We start from the raw sequence: 15,869 nt of genomic DNA, 5'->3' as shown, positions 1-15,869 counted from the left end.
GACACAGGCTGCCAGGGAGGTGGTAGAGTCACTCTCCCTGGAGGTGATCAAGAACCATGGAGATGAGGCACTGAGGGACGTGGTTTTAGTGGGTATGGTGGTGGTAAGTTGATGGTTGAACTAGATGATCTCAGAGGTTTTTTCCAACCTTAATGACTCTAAGATTCTGTGCTGAGGCTCTCAAAAGTCAGCTGGCATGAAGCGGCTTGAATCAGAGAGGACTGACTTGTCACCATTTCAGTGAGTGTGAGTGCAGGAGAGAAACGTTTGTTTTGCACTAGGAATTAATTCAGTGGCTCTCTCTGTTTTTCACCGCTTGTAGATACCCTGTATTACAGGAGACTTGGAAATGAGCTGGCAGGGTAATGGTTTGGCATCTTTGGGCTTCAGCATAATGGGGGGGGATGAGTGTGCACGGGGTCTCAGATGAGGTCTCTCACTCTCACCTATCAGAGCAACCTATCATGGTCGTTCTGCTGACAGACGCACCTTGAACCTTAAGGTCCGAATGAGCAAACTTCCTGTCTGGGGAGTTTGGAGCCCAGCTCTTCTCTCCCTGCCAGGGCTGGAGTGGTGTGTCTCTGGAGCTGGGCATTTCACTGCAACCCTTGTGCCTTCCTCATGTCGGCAGCTGAGAGCTGAGAGGGATTTATAGGCTGGGGACACTCCCACGTGTGGACATCCCTGGGGAGCACACACCTGCAGGTATAATTTTGCCACCACCATTGGAGAGCAGACTGCACTGGGGGCTGGGAACCACCCCAGTAGTTTCCATGGAAATGTGGTGCTTGTGCAGTGGCTGGAAGCGGCTGAATCATAAACCAGGAGGAGGCTGAAAAGCATGAAACAACCTGCAAAAGCACATATTGCTGGGTCAGCCAACAGAAAAGAAATGGGAGAGAGGAAAAAAATAAAAATGTTGAGTGGGTTTCCTAGCAGTCTCAGGAAACACCGTCTTGGAGTTTGTGAATTAAAGCTTTTTGCTGTAAGAAATTGTCTTTTCATGTTCTCCAGGGATACGTGGAGAGTGGCTAGGTTAAACTGCCACTGCAGCTTTAAACAATACAGTGTTAAAGGGGGAGAGTCTGTCTTTTGTGTAGTTACTCCTGTAATTATAGGTACTGCTTTCAGAACAGTATTTGGTATTCAATGTAGAGCACCAGAAAACAAATGCATCGTATGAGCTCTCAAAGCAATTTCTCTCTCTCTCATGTAACACTTACCGGATGTTTGGCTTGTTGGCAATTTAATCAGTCTGAACAATCTTGTTTGGTGACAAACCTCCTAAATCACAAAGGAGTGATGCAGTTTGTATGGGTGAAATGTGTTCCACAGAGATATTTCAAGTTGAAGAATAAAAATGAGAATTAGACAATACAGAACTCATTGAAAGCCAGTTTTCCAGCTGTTCTAATTTCCCACAATTTAATTTGTGTGCCGTCAAAAGCAACTTGGAGGCTTCCAGAAAGATGATAGAAATAAGGGTGAGACTAAGCAGAGGGTCTAAAATGTGCTGAATGCATTGCAGTCCCATGCTGTAAAAACATCTCCTAGGACCAGATACAGGCAGCATAATATCCTTGTAAATTGGACCATTAAATAAAACTGCAAAGTCATAAAGCTGTAGCATTACCCTGAAATTAATACTTTGTCACCTTTGAATTATGGAACAATTTAACAAGCATTTAGAAAATCTGCTTTTCAAGGCTGTATTTAACTATTCCAGGTTATACAGTAGAAGCTGTGACTATGCTCTCGTATTGGGTTTTGAATGACTTTCAGCTTGTGTGTGGTTCAGAATTTTACCAAGCTGAGAAAGTAATAAAATAATAAGGTGGAATAATAGAAAGTAAAAATAAACAGTGACCTTTGCCTGGAGAACAACTTTCTCATTCTCATTGCAAATTCACAAGTGCAGAGAGAGCTCATTAAGTTGAGTAAACAGGAAAAAAACATACAATATGGACAGATAGAAAAAGATAATGAGAGTCTCTTTGTTGAAATAAAGAACAGAGAGCCTTATCTGCCTCGATTAGCAGCTTCCAAACATTGAAATGGCTAGAAGAAGCTAGCGACACTCAATTTGGTTTGCATCTATGTCACTTCCTAAAAATATAATGAAAGCAGCCCCCCCAAAATAGTGAAGATGTTAAAAACAAACGCATAAACACAAACAGAGTGAAATAGGAACACTATTTAGAGACCCTTTCGCAAATAGCACAGGCATAACCTTTACAGAGGTGTGTCTCTGTAAAGCTACATGCAAATCACGGAGTTAAGCTGCTGACAGCTTTTACGCTTCTTTCTAACTGGAATGATGTGTGTGCATGTCCAGGCTGCAGCTGCACTACTTGCATAGGTCCTGAAGCATGCCTGAAATGCAAGCTCACAGATCATTGTCAGTAAGTTTCAAAGTACATGCTGACCGAGCTGTAGGAGGAGAATTCATTGCCCTCATTATGAGGCAGACAGCTCTATTCTGGGAGCAGTCTTAGCTAAACTTGCAGATGTGAATTTGAGAAAATAGAATGATCTTTTGCCATGAGCTGCTGGCTTTGAGGTTGAGAAAATGGTACTTGAGTAAAGAACAAGACTTGACCTGAATGGTGAGGGTCTTCAGGAGAAAGGTTGCCTTCTAACCTGTGGAACCATATGGATGTGATCTTGCTATTGTCTTGAAATGGTGTGAGAATTTGTTGCACTGCAGTTCAGCTGTTCTTCCCTCAGCTGAGATGCACTAGGGAGCAGTGCTGGCTCCCCCAGTCAATCCCAAAGTAAAGTTTAAGGCATTTGCAGGGTCATTTGCCACATGTAAACCGAGGAGTGGCCTTTCATAAGAAGAAATTGTCTGTTTTTACTGTGATGTGAGTGTAATTCTTTATTCTTCTAGCAGGTTGTGTGGCTCTGTTTGTGGTAACTAGTTTCTGCATTTCACAACTCCCCTTTGAAAGATGGAAGCATTTGTTCTTTCCTTGGGAACTGGGAGGAAGCATTATCGTGTCATCAATTCTTTTATCAAGCATCTGTGGTGCTGGGCCATCTTTCCAGCATGAAGACGTCCTTTCAGACTCCTGGGTTTTTAAAGCCTTTTTCATTGACTTTGGGGGCTTGAAAACAGGAGGAAAAAAACCAAAAGGTGTTGAGGTATTAGAAGGTGTGTTTCCTTGTACAGCAAAGGGATGCAGGCAACAGAAACAAAGTGGTTGGCCACTTAAAAGTTGGCATCTTTTGCCATCCCACAGATATGCTTGATAGTGACTCTCCTTTAATTAGATCAGTGAGCCAAATGTTTATATTTTTTGAGGTTTGCTGTTAGTTACCTTTACCTCAAAGATGGAGCGTAGAGGGAATCTTGGAAGCAAAACACAGATCTGACCTATAAAACTAATAAGCATAATAAATCAGGCATATGTAGATTAGAAAACATCTGAAATGTAACTGTGATTTTTTTCCTTTCTGCTACTTCTTTTTCTTCTTCTCTGTTCTGATGTACTTGCTAAATCACAATTACATTCAGTACAGACAGAAATTCAATTTGTTTCTCCTTTTCCCCTGCAAACTAGAAGATGGAAAATCTGCAGTTAATTTCTCATTTCAACAAAATACTGCGGAGAAAAGCAGCCCTTGAATGTCAAAGTTCAGATCTCAGAGGCACAGATGAGTGCATCTGTGATGATAACAAGACCATTGAAAATTAATGAACAATCACAGAGGAAGACAAAAGAGAGACCGGTCCTTGTTGTGTGTTCAATATATTTGTCAATAGGTGGTTGTCCCCGACAGTATGTTTGCTGATGCTTTGTCCAACCTCATTTCAAACATGTCAATTGATTACATTTCCAGTGTTCCTTGGGAAGTCTGTTTCATGTTGCAATAATTTTTTAGGGCTTTTTTTTTTTTTTTTTTTCTTCAGGTACCCACACAGCACCTTTCTTGGTGTACAAGTACAAAGCCTGGGAAGCATAGAAGTGTTAAATGCTCTGCAACTCTAATGTTAAAGGTTGTTGTTCTCACTAAGCAATAGTATAGTCAGTATTATGAGCACTGATTTTATTATATGAGGCCTGTTCTGAAAGTAATGCCTCCTATTTTATTATGTTGGCCCATGAAGTCAGAGGTGAATGTTGGTATTATGGCAGTAGAGGTTGAACTTTCACACCAACATTCCATTACATTTTGTTGCCGTGTGACAGATGGCAGCAGAGGGGCAGTCTGACAAAATGACGTGTGATGTGGAAGAGTGTACGAACCAAAGGTTTGACACTGAATTCCTCCATGTGGAAAAAATGGCAACCATTGACATTCACTGATGTTTGCTGAATGTTTATGGAGGCCAAACAGTGGATGTGAGCAGTGGGTGGTGAATTTCCACAGTGGCGACACTAACATGAAAGACAAGCCACATTGCTGACAACCAGGCCCAGCTGTCACACAATGAAATGAAAGCCTCTTGATGAACTCATCTGCACAAATCGATGGATTATGACTAGGGAACTGTGTATGGGTATTGACTTCAATGTGTCGGAAACAATAGTGGCAACATTGGGATATCACAAAGTTTGTGCCAAGTGAGTCCCGCAAATGCTCACACAGGAATAGAAAAGAACACAGTATGCAAGTTTGTCAGAACCAATAGAACCAATATGAGGCTGAAGGTGACAGTTACCTGGATTACATCATTACTAGTGAGAAGACATTGTGTCACCACTATGAGCAGGAGTCAAAAGGCAGTCCATGAAGTTGTGCATGTGAATTCCCCATTGAAGAAAAAATTCAAGACACAGTCCTCAGCAGGTAAAGGAATGCTCACTGTCTTTTGGAGTGGGAAAGAAACGATCCTTCAGGATTTCCTGGAACCTGGAAAAACCATCAACTCTGACCGCTACAATATGACGTGAACTGAAGGCTCCAACTTCCAGAGTTGCATCAGAGAAGACAGCCTTTCTCTTGCAGCGTAGTAACGTCCAGCCTCATACCAGTTTAAAGACCATGGAGCACGTTGCCAGTCTTGGCTGGATATCCACCACACTCACCATGTAGTCTAGATTTGGTGCCTTCTGACTTTCATCTGTTCATGCCAATGTAAGATGGACTGCATGGGCAACATTTTCCTAGTAATTATGCCATCATACATAGCAGCTGTGAAACAGTGGGTCACCTCTACTGGTGCAGGTTTTTATGAGCGTGACATGCAGGCTCTTGTCTATTGCTGGTGAAGATGCATAGCTAATAGTGGTGACTATGTTGAAAAATAGGGTTTTGTAGCTGAGAATTTGCTCTGTCAAATGATGTTATTTTACTCTTTGTAACTGTTGGAGTTTCCACGGAAATAGATAGGGGACATTACTTTCACAGCAACCTACACAGTTTCTCGAATGTGTGTTAATGATGTTCAATAGAAGAGCTTATGACTGCCCATCTGGAATTTCTAGCAAACACCTCATTCCAATCTCTTGTTTTACATCTCACTTAACATCTGACTTATAGTATTGGCAACTTAACATTTGTTGTTTTTCAGTGGTAATGTAGGTTTTTCAGTGAAGGCGGGGGTTAGACTTTCACCAGCTTCAATGAGAGAAATGCTGGTTCACCCTCAATTACTTATGAAAAAGCCACTCCATTCATGTAAATCCTTCAGAGAACAAAAGAAAAATAAACAAAAAAACCTTGGCTGATGAGAATCACTTTTTTCAGATGTGTAAGATGTATTTATGAAGTAATTCATTTACATTGTATTGGAAGCAATCTACTGTGAAGAGCTGTGTGGTTTTATATTGTGCTACCATATAGACTGTGATTAAAAGCACTGGGGCAAGATTTAGAAACAGTAAATTTATAATATTTGTTGTGATTTTAATCTAACTTTTGTGTATTACGCATTGCAACAGTGCTTTGTTGCGTTATGACTCAAAGATCCACAATCAGAATCCTGAACTCAGTAAAGATCACATAATTATAGATCTATGAGCAAACTGCTTCTATCCACCATCACAGAAATGTTGAGAGTGCTGTGAGTAGATCTCTAGTTTGCTGAGTATAAACTATCCTTGCAGTCTCCAAAGTTCAAGATGATGTTCTAAATTACTCAGAGAAAAAATTCTCCCTAGGTTGGACCAGACGGATTGGTATGATTCTCAGATGCTGGTTGTTACTTGCCTGTCATCTGAATGGCTCTATAATGGCGATCCATTAACGTATGAGTGTCTTTGCAAACATTGTCCATTTAGGGTTTATATACACCTGTTAGAGTTCTGTGGAAGTCATCTGTGGGATGTCTGTAGCTCAAGAAAAAACAGATCAGCTGTAACACGTAACAGTGGCCACAAAGCTGCTAGGCTCATTGTAAAGGTAGTGCTGTGCAAGAATCCAGCCCAGGTTATCTGGCAGTGAAATCATCTGAATACTTCAGTGCAGTTTTCAAGATCAAATTTGCTTCCTTTTATTTTTCCCTATGTCTTCCCTGGGTAAACGTTCTCTGGTAAAGATGGAATTTACTGTATGTGTCTCTTCGTTACATGGAGCACATGCAAGACTCAGCCCTGTGAATCCTTGTTAAAGAATTTGCCTTTTACTCTGGGTCAGTTCAGCAGACTGGCCATTCAGGATCCCCTCGTTATCTTGCCCCTTGCTATCTCACCAGAGCCTGCTGGGAAATAGCCTCCCTTCTAGGCTAATTGCTTCTAATTGCAATGTTCATATCACACCAGCCTCTGTGCTGGTAGTGAGCTGTGCTGTTGCAGTGTGAATTGTGAGTAAACCTAGATTCTGCTTTGCATGACCTTAGAAATACACTTCTTTGTCAGTAAATGCAATGAAAGTAGTGAGGTTGCAGTCCCCAGCATGGACCACCATCAAAATTTACAGTTATTTATAGATGCAGAGTCATATGTTGTTCTGCGTTGCTCAGCTTACATGCAGAAAAATGTGAGAGTTGAGTAAAGTGCATTCTCTACCTTGTTACTGGGTAATAGAAATATGTTCACAGTTGTAGCTTTTTGTTAGTAATTCTGTTTGTGATGGCTTTGTGTGAGCTCATCAGCTGCAGATACTATTTGTTATAACAGTGGGCTGTTCTCTTAGGTCAGGCTATGTTTGCAAAAGATGAATGTTACCATCCTGAGACGTATTACTAAGTCTTTTCTCCCAGGGCTGAAGCCAGTTGAAATGCATCTAGTTCTCTCCAGATGCTGGCAACAGAAGATGCTGAAGATTTCCCCTGTTTCCTGGGAAGCTTCTAATTTCCCTCTAGCACAGCAAGCTGTAGCATTTGCTCAAGCTGGTTCAGGGTGAAACAGCTCTGTGGGCTCTATGTTGACCTGCAGGTCTTCATCACATAGTGGCCATTTCAGAGCTGACCTTGTCTGTAACACAGTAAAGTGTTAGGCTTGGGTTGGCTTTTGTGCCTTGCTTGTGGCCAGTTTTTGGCTGTTAACTTCCCATTCAATCCCTTTCTCATTTAACAGAAGACAAGATCTGGACTGCAGTGCAACACAACAACACAGAGCTAACCAGAGTTCAAGGAGCTGGTCCAGAGAAGCCCTACACCATGTCCTTTAACTACAACAGCAGCGCAGAGCAGCTTGAAGCTGTGATAAACAGTGCAGAGTACTGTGAGCAGGAGGCAGCCTACCACTGCAAAAAGTCACGTCTCCTCAACACCCCAAGTAAGTGTCATGAGCCCAAGTCTTTCCTTGTTAACTGCTATTGATTATACAGCAGGTGCACGCTGCACTGCAACTAAGGAGAAAGAAAACTGCCTGGATCGTAGCAATACAGGCTAAAGTGAAAAGCCTTTGACTTTCTTGGGTCCTGCTGTGAACTGGCTGTCCTCTGACATCAGGTGGACAGAGCTCTGCAGGGGAGTTTCCCAGTGTGTAAGTCCTTGAGTACAAAGGGTCTGAAAGCTTCTGCAATGGAAAACAGCACTTGGAAAGCACTTACGCTGTGTTTAGCTGATGGTAGATAATTGTTGTTTTTTTTTCATTTACAGTTTTTAACTGTATTAGAAGAGAAAGTGTAAGACTCCAAACTCTTATGATATTTCCAGTCAGGAAGGTTGTACCAGTCCAGCAGTCCTGAATGTGACATTTAAAGTGCTTGGTAGATCAATTTCTGGGGCAAAAAATAATTTTTACCTCTTGGTAGAAGGAGTGGATTTTTTTGTCCTGATTTAATGTGGTAACAACAAAAAAGCAGAGAGGGTCTGATCAGTTTGTGTCTCTTTGTGGTGGCAAATCACAGGGTGGCCGCCTTCCACGTGGGCCTCAGATGAGGTCAGGATTTTGCATTTGGTTATCCAGAAAAGAGGAATGCTCTTAGAGGCAGGCTCCTGGATGCCTCCAATGTTTGTTTGAGTATTTATAATGTCTGTATAGTCCTGGTGATTCTTTGATTATTAGGAACGCTTACATTTATTAGCAGGCTAGGAGAAATCCCATGGAAAGCCTTAAGGGGATCTTGTAATGGGAGTTCCTATTGTGTTAAAAATACATTGCCTAATGAGATGTAACAAAAACCCAACTGATTTCAGCAAAGTTACTATAACGCTGAGTATTTATGGATCCAGTAATCTGATGCCTTACAAACAGTTTATTTTCAAAAGCAGTGAGTTACATCTTTTGTTACCACCGGAATTTACCAGCTGAGAACTGTTTGTATTGCTGATCATTTTGAAGAGTGAAATTTTAGCATCAGCACCCAGGATAGAGCAGAAAGGGGAAACAAAGCACAGACATAGCTGCTCATGAAAACAGAAATGTTTTACCAATACTTTCAGTGTCATTGGCTGCTGTTATCCCATACCACCGTTGACATGTTATGAGGATACAATCACACAGAGATTATTTCTGAATTATTTTTTTTTTTAGAGTGAAGACCACAGTGTTACAGCAAGTCTGCACACATTCAGTTCTCTTCCTTTCTGTGAGATATTTTTTCACACACATGCAGAATGAAACAATATGAGTACATGCTGTAGTATGTCTTGTATATGGAACCTCTGTAAAGCAGTTAGCAGACAATTCCTGATAGGCACTTGTCCAGGAATAAAGGTGTGGCACCAGTACCTTGAGGGAGAGGGTACTGGGGTGATGTCCTGCAGACTGGCTTGGTCTCTTGCAGCTGCTGCAGTGCCACTGGGCTCCTGACAGTTGACCATGCAAGACTCATAACTCTTTAATGCATGATAAATCAGAAAAAATTACAGTCTTGAGCTCTGCATGTGGCAGACTATCATTTTTCCCCTTTCTCTCTCTTCCTCTTTTTGTACGCTTTTTAATTACGCTTTCAATTTTTCATCGTGAACTTTCTCTGTAGCCTGAGGCTGTAAGTTTGACTAGAGTTGGAACATGCTCAAAAATAAATTGTCTGAGCTCCTGAAATGATGAGGTTTGGGGAACACGCTTGTTCTTAGCTTAGTATTACATGTTTTTAAATAGTAGAAAGGAACTTATTTCCCCCAAGCCTTCTATATTTTCGTTAATTGATACTCATTTTGAGGTGAACTATTGCTGTATTACAGAAGAACCTAGAGCCTAGTGGTACAGAGCACTGTACATATCTTGAAGAGTCCTAAGATTTAAAGAATTTCCATCTCTAAGCCTGAAGGTGAGCTGCATGTGTATTCAGGGCATTTTGCTAGGCTCACTGCAGAGATTCCCCCCTGCATATGCCCAGGAGTAATTGTAGTGAGTTTGATCACTAAAATTGATTAGTACAAAAATCGGAACTCCTGGGGTTTGCTTCTTGATTTGGCCCAGGTTTCTGGATGCCTGAGGCATTTTGTGCTGCAAGAGTATTGTAATGCTTAATTATGGTTAATGAACCACATTTATATATTCCTTCAAAAGTCAGTATATAACTGCATGTGGTGACGAGAACGTTGCATTCATAGGCCAGTAGGGAACATTATGGCACCTAATCCATCCTGCTGAATATCACCATTCATTAATAGTTCTGGAGCAAGCCCAGCAGTGTCTGTTTGATGGAAGGACATCTTCCAGAGGTATATCTGATCTTGACAGATGTACAGAAGTTCCACTATCTTCAAGGGATCTAATTCATTTCTGCGCTTCATCTACTGTGGAATTTTGTTCTCATTTATTTTTCTTTTTTTTTTTTCCTAGCAGATGGAATATATGATTAGGATATCTCAGCTGGTAGCAACAAAACCCCAAATCCTTGCCTTCAGGATCTAAACACTATCATGCTTCACAGAGAAGCAATGAAGAGATTTCTCTTTTCTTTTTCTTCCTTGACTTCACTCTGCAACAAAGATTCATGCTGTTACATAGTAACTTTGGCTTTCACAGCTTTCACGTGGGGGGAAAAAAATGAAAGAATTAATGCGCCTAGGCAAAGGCACAAGTACTCTGGGCAGCCTTAGAGAGAAACCAAGGGAGGTTTCTGGCTTGCGTAAGATTGTTCCAGTTTATATCAGGGAATTTGTCTTTCTGTTCTTTTTACTACCTCTTGCCTTGAAGGCATAGGCACCTCCTCAGCGGGTGTAATTCAGCGTAGTCTCCCCATTGAGTTACTTGGATTTACATCTGCAATGTGTCAGACACGCAATCTGGCAGTTGGCAAAGGAGTTTACTCATCTCCACCTCCTGCTGTCTGAAACAGCCTTATCAGTTCTCACTGTCATAGTATGGCTTAGCTGCAAACATGTCTTTGAAAACTAAAATTAAATTCCTATGAACTGTGTTTTTGTACATCTCTGCTATCAGCTAGATTTTCAGGAGGTTTTTGAATGTCAGAATAGATGTCTGTTCATCAAAGCTGGCTTTCACGTTGCTGGCAAATGAAACTTTCAATTTATGACCAGTAATTGCAATTCTCTTGTGAATTCTCCATGCCTGTTGGTGAGACACCCACATAACAAGAGCAAGTATGACAGTTGGCATTAATTAGGAAAGTTATCCACACTTAACAGGAGACTGGAGATTTTACCACCGCATCGTCCTTTGAAGCACACACTGTCTGCTGAGGACCAGGATGAGGTAGTAGGAGAAGGAGGGGTGAGGGCAGGAATCTTCGCTACTTCTGTATGTGCTGTCCATATGCTTGGAATTTGAAGAGAGATTTAGGTCCTAGAGCTCTGATTTCCTTTCCTTGAGGAGCATCTCAAGTAATAACTTAGGACAAGAGTACGTGAACAAGAATAGGTGTGTGTGTGCACGTTTAATTATGCTGTTAGCAGACAAGATGTTTGAAGGTATGAAAACAGTTCATTAGCCGAACAGCATTAACCCTCACCTATGACTGAATTTTCAGGTTTCTAAAAGCAGTACATTCTTAGGGGAGCACTCAAAGGCTTAACATTTGCAAAGCGACCACACATCCATCATATCAAGGATTTAACACAGTGATAGCTGTATCAGTGGCAGGATGGCTTGGTTTACAATACATATACATGGCTGACAGTCTGTCAAATTCATAGCATATTTGTGTAGGCAGAGACTGAGAAAAGATCAGTCCTAGAGCAAAATCAAAGAAACAGGAATGTCTTTTTTTTCTTTTGCCTTCTTCCTTTTTTTTTTTAATCTCTTTCCAGTACAATTCTCAAACTATGTTGCTTCAAGCTTGGATTTCAAATGTCCATCCTAAAATACACACCTCTTCCCTGAACTTCTTCCCTGTCTCAGCACTGAGGTGTGCAATATGTGGTCTCCAGCTCTGTGACCCCTTTGTGACAGACATGACTGTTCTTCCTTACCTCTGTCCTACTGCATTTGTGTTTTGTACCTCTCTTACTGGAGGAAAACCCAGTAGCAAGAAGTGTGTCCTAAGTTCTCTGAGTTTAGACTTCAGTTTAGAGTTGATTCTCGTTGTTGAGACACATCGGTGGTACTTCCATAGCAAGCAGTAGCTATTACTTTGTGTCTTTCAAATATGCCATTCCATCATTCCTGGTACTTTAAGTTGTTAATGCGTTACCAGAAGATGATTTGTTATTGTACATAACCCTGAGTTATACAGTTATACATAACCCCTAGTCTGCCCTCAAGAAGTGGTTCATATTAAAGAGTGTTGGTTATATGGCAGGTCTAGATTGCATGATGTGGTTATTCCTGGTTAATTAGGATCCTCTTCTTCAGAGTAATTGAGTTGCCTTCTGTGTTTTCACCACCACACCTTGTCTCTCCTCTTCGATGTGGCAGTTCAGATTAATTGCTGTGTTTAGAGACTTTGAACGAAGTTTGCTGTAGTAATTTAACATGGGTTTTTGTCAGCCCTCTTACTTATGGAGGCTGATTTAGAGGCCGCTTTGAGAGATGCTATATTGTTAGTAGTATGCAGGTGGTCTAACAAGAATAAAAAACCTGCTGCATGGGCAAGGTAACTTGACATTTAGTATTCATGCACCTGTGAGTAATGGAATATCATTATCCTGATTTCTGACCTTCTGCCTCCCTCCCCATGCACAGTCCCTCCTGAGTGACAATAAACAAATATTGCTATATCTGCCAAGGAAAGAATGCCAACTGCTTGGATTACTTCTGCTCTAGTCCCATTGGTCTTTTCTGAGACTGCAATGCAGCAAAGAGGCCAAGCAATGAGAAAGACATGGGAAGAAATCCTTGCTGCAGGTGTGCACTGGGTGACTTCTGACCCAATGGAAGGAAAATGCACTCTCTTCTTGAACCTAGCTGCAGGAGAGGACAGCTTGATGCTGCATGATATGCTTCTGGAATGACACTGGAAGGGCACAGGTCTCTTCACCATTATCTGTGTTTGCTTTAGGCATGGTATGTCAGGTGAATTCAAAAAATGCTTCTCGAAGTGGTGACTGCTAGAAAGGTGAAGGAGCTTGTATGGGTAAATACTATTTATTTATGTGGAACGTGTCCTTCATACTTCTGCTGCCACTGAATATTTCTGTTGCAAATCTCTCTCTCCCCCCTCATTTAAGGAGCAATTCTGAAGTTACGTTTCTATTTGTTTATGAGAGACCTGTTACTCTTTAGCTGGAAAACAACTTTGCCAGTCCAAATTGAATAGAGCTGCTGTGCTTTACTGACATGGAAAGTACCTCTTCCAATACATGTGAAGCTTGTAACAGGGATATTAATGAAGTTATATAGAGCAGTTAAATGAAGTGTAAACCTTGACAGCATACTTGGAGCTTGTAATCTGGAAATCATTTTGTGAGCTGCTATTGGCAGTGCTGTAAGGAAGTCAGTGTTGTGAACTGGTGCTGTTAAGACATGTTTGCTTAAACTCTGTACTCCACTAGGATGGGACTTCTGTTCCCAAAGAACCTCTGATTTGGAATTAAGTTGAATGTATCTTTTGCTCAGCCTGTGAAACATATGGGATGATAGAATTGCTTATAGCTCAGTAATGAGGAAACCTTCAGTAAAAAGAAGGTTTTAGAAATCAGTAGTTTTATGGGATACACAAGTATACCAGAACCAAATATGTTATAATGATTCCTCAGATTTGATGGACACAGTCACGTAAGTTTTTTGCACACAGAATTTGAAGAAAGAAAGAAATACACAATTTTTTCAGACTGTTCCAGGCAGCATTCCCTAATCATGAGCAGTGATAGTCTTTTTTAATTTGCAGGACTCCGCATAATGTTAACAATAAATAAATACTGGTAATTAGAAAAACAGCTGATCTATTGTTTGTTATAATAACAGCTCATTAGCTATGACAGCAACCTGTCCACTGTTCAAAACAGAAAGCAGTACTGCTCTGCCTGTGCAGAAAAGTGTGCCTTCTCCCTTATTAGAGACACAGCAGGGAGTGTGTTCTAATCACACTTTCATTTGTCTGCTTCATTCCACTGTCCTACTTTGAGCATCCTGGGCTCCATTCGACTGAAAGATTCTTACTGACGTTAAACTAATTTCCCCTTCAAATTTGGCCTGAGGTGCGTGTGTTTATGTGAGACATTTCCAATTCTGGAGCATGGAAAATGTAAATTATAGCAATGGAAGTGTTCACAGCTGCCTTGATGCCATATGAGTAAAGAAATAATTTACATTTCTATTCATGTTATCTTTAAGGATAGGAAAGCATCTTGTGTTGTAATCTCTGTTTTATGGATGTTTGGGGTTCATTTGACTCCTGTTCTAGATCTGGGGGAAAAAAAAGTATGTGCAAAGCAAGGCACTTAATGAAAGTCAGATGTGATGGAACAAGTGAATGGGACAGAGCCCATAGTTGCATCATTTAATTGTATAATGTCACTAGGAAAAAGGAAAATGTTTGCATCCTGAAAAAGGAATCAAGTTTTTAGTCTCTCTAAGTTGAGTTAGACTCAGATCCATTGCCTGTAAATTTTAATTAAAGGAATTTTACCCTCTTTACTGTATGAAGATAGCCTATTAGAAATGTTGTGGGTTTTTTGTTTTTTTTTTAACTGTGAAGGCAGAGACAGAGGAAAAGAAACAATGAGGACCAGCTGAATGCTGTATTTTCAGATTACTTTATGTTTAGTGTTCTAACAGCAACAGAACATGAGCCTTCCCTAAGAGTATATTTAGTTCAATGTTTTGCTTTTGTGAACCATCTCGTGTTAAGAGGAGCATTAAAATAGTCCTTCAAAGTGTCAGTTTCTTTCTTGTAAAAGAAAAAAAACAGAAACAACCCTCCACCCTAAAAAAAAAAAATAATCTTTGAGGGTAGGAACAAACATATCCAGACCTTTAAGAAAAGAAATTGTGTTCCCAAGAAGCTTCTAAAAGCAATCGAGAATTGTTTACTTCCCCCCAAGCCAGACTGATGTGTATGCTGGGGGTGGATCAGACTTGATAAGTAGCTGTAAGATGTGGTGAATAGAAAGAAAACAGCCCTTTCAAAATTTTCCTTGGAGTAATTTTTTTATGTCTGCTGGGCCAGAAAGATGGAGAACAAAACAAAAAATCTTTCAAGCCTGAATGTGTTCCAAGCCCCTTTGATAGGAGGAAGACTCAGACTTTAAAGGGAACTGATTTAGGCAAGGGGTGTGTTCCTTCCCAAGCTGTCCAGGTCTCAAAGCCAACATCAAGAGCCTTCTTCCTTTGCTATCAAGAGGAGAATTCAAAAGTCCCAGAAGAAAACTTTTTTTTTAACATTAGCATTTATAAAGGTCAACCAATTAATCTATATGCAGTTCTCCTCTAAAAGTAGTTTTCTTACCTCGTTTAACAGAGAGGAAAAATGAGGCATGAGACTTCTGCTGATGATGGCTTCTCCTGAAATCAGTTTGAGCAATTAAATCTATTTGAAATTACCACTTCAAAACAAATGGCAAAGTTTGTCCAAGCATTAGAAAGAACCATAAAAAGAATGGTTCCCACCAAATCTACAACTCTGAAGTCTTGCACTCGAAGTGTAAGACCTACATAGACACCTTTTATGCCTTTTCCTTGTGCTGTTAGGGCAGGAAAAGCACATAGTCCCTGAGTAGTACATTTGTTTTGTGTGGGTGGTAGTTGGGTGTTTGGTGTATTCTGCTGGGTAAGGAGAGAAACCAATGATTCTGTAGTTTAGCCCTTGAAATAGTTTCAAGAATCTGTCAAGATTCCAGTTTTATTCCTCTTTTTTTCCTAGGCCAAATTTATATTTTGTTTGATTCTAAAGGGATAGGTGTGAGTAACCGCAGGGCTACTTTCTATATGACGCTTGGGTGCCATATGGACAGGCTTGTCTTTCTTTTTCATAGATGTTTTGAGAAAAGAGAAACTGGCCTGAGAACGTGTGCAGTGAATTGAGGAAGAGTTAGCTTAACAATCATGGCTTCTCAAGAGAAACAGGTTAAGATTCATATTTATAGCCCAATAGAATCAACAGGGTTAGAGTGTACTGTACTGATCCTTCTGTCTCTAAGTGTCATAGTGCTAGGAGAAAATACTAATTTGAGCTAAAATGAAATG

General features: G+C 40.6%; 1 protein-coding gene across 3 annotated transcripts in view; it reads left to right on the top strand.

The window, feature by feature from the left end:
- Nucleotides 1-15,869, top strand: part of CNTNAP5 (contactin associated protein like 5) — a 274,310-nt gene that overhangs the window by 183,342 nt on the left and 75,099 nt on the right. For all 3 annotated transcript variants that reach the window (XM_021397542.1, XM_021397543.1, XM_021397544.1), the window contains exon 14: nucleotides 7,464-7,664. In XM_021397542.1, coding sequence (XP_021253217.1) covers nucleotides 7,464-7,664 — 201 coding nt within the window. The remainder of the gene's footprint in view (nucleotides 1-7,463; nucleotides 7,665-15,869) is intronic.

This window comes from Numida meleagris, chromosome 5 (genome assembly GCF_002078875.1).
Source record: "Numida meleagris isolate 19003 breed g44 Domestic line chromosome 5, NumMel1.0, whole genome shotgun sequence".
Lineage (NCBI taxonomy): Eukaryota > Metazoa > Chordata > Aves > Galliformes > Numididae > Numida > Numida meleagris.
This window is presented reverse-complemented; position numbering and strand designations above follow the sequence as displayed.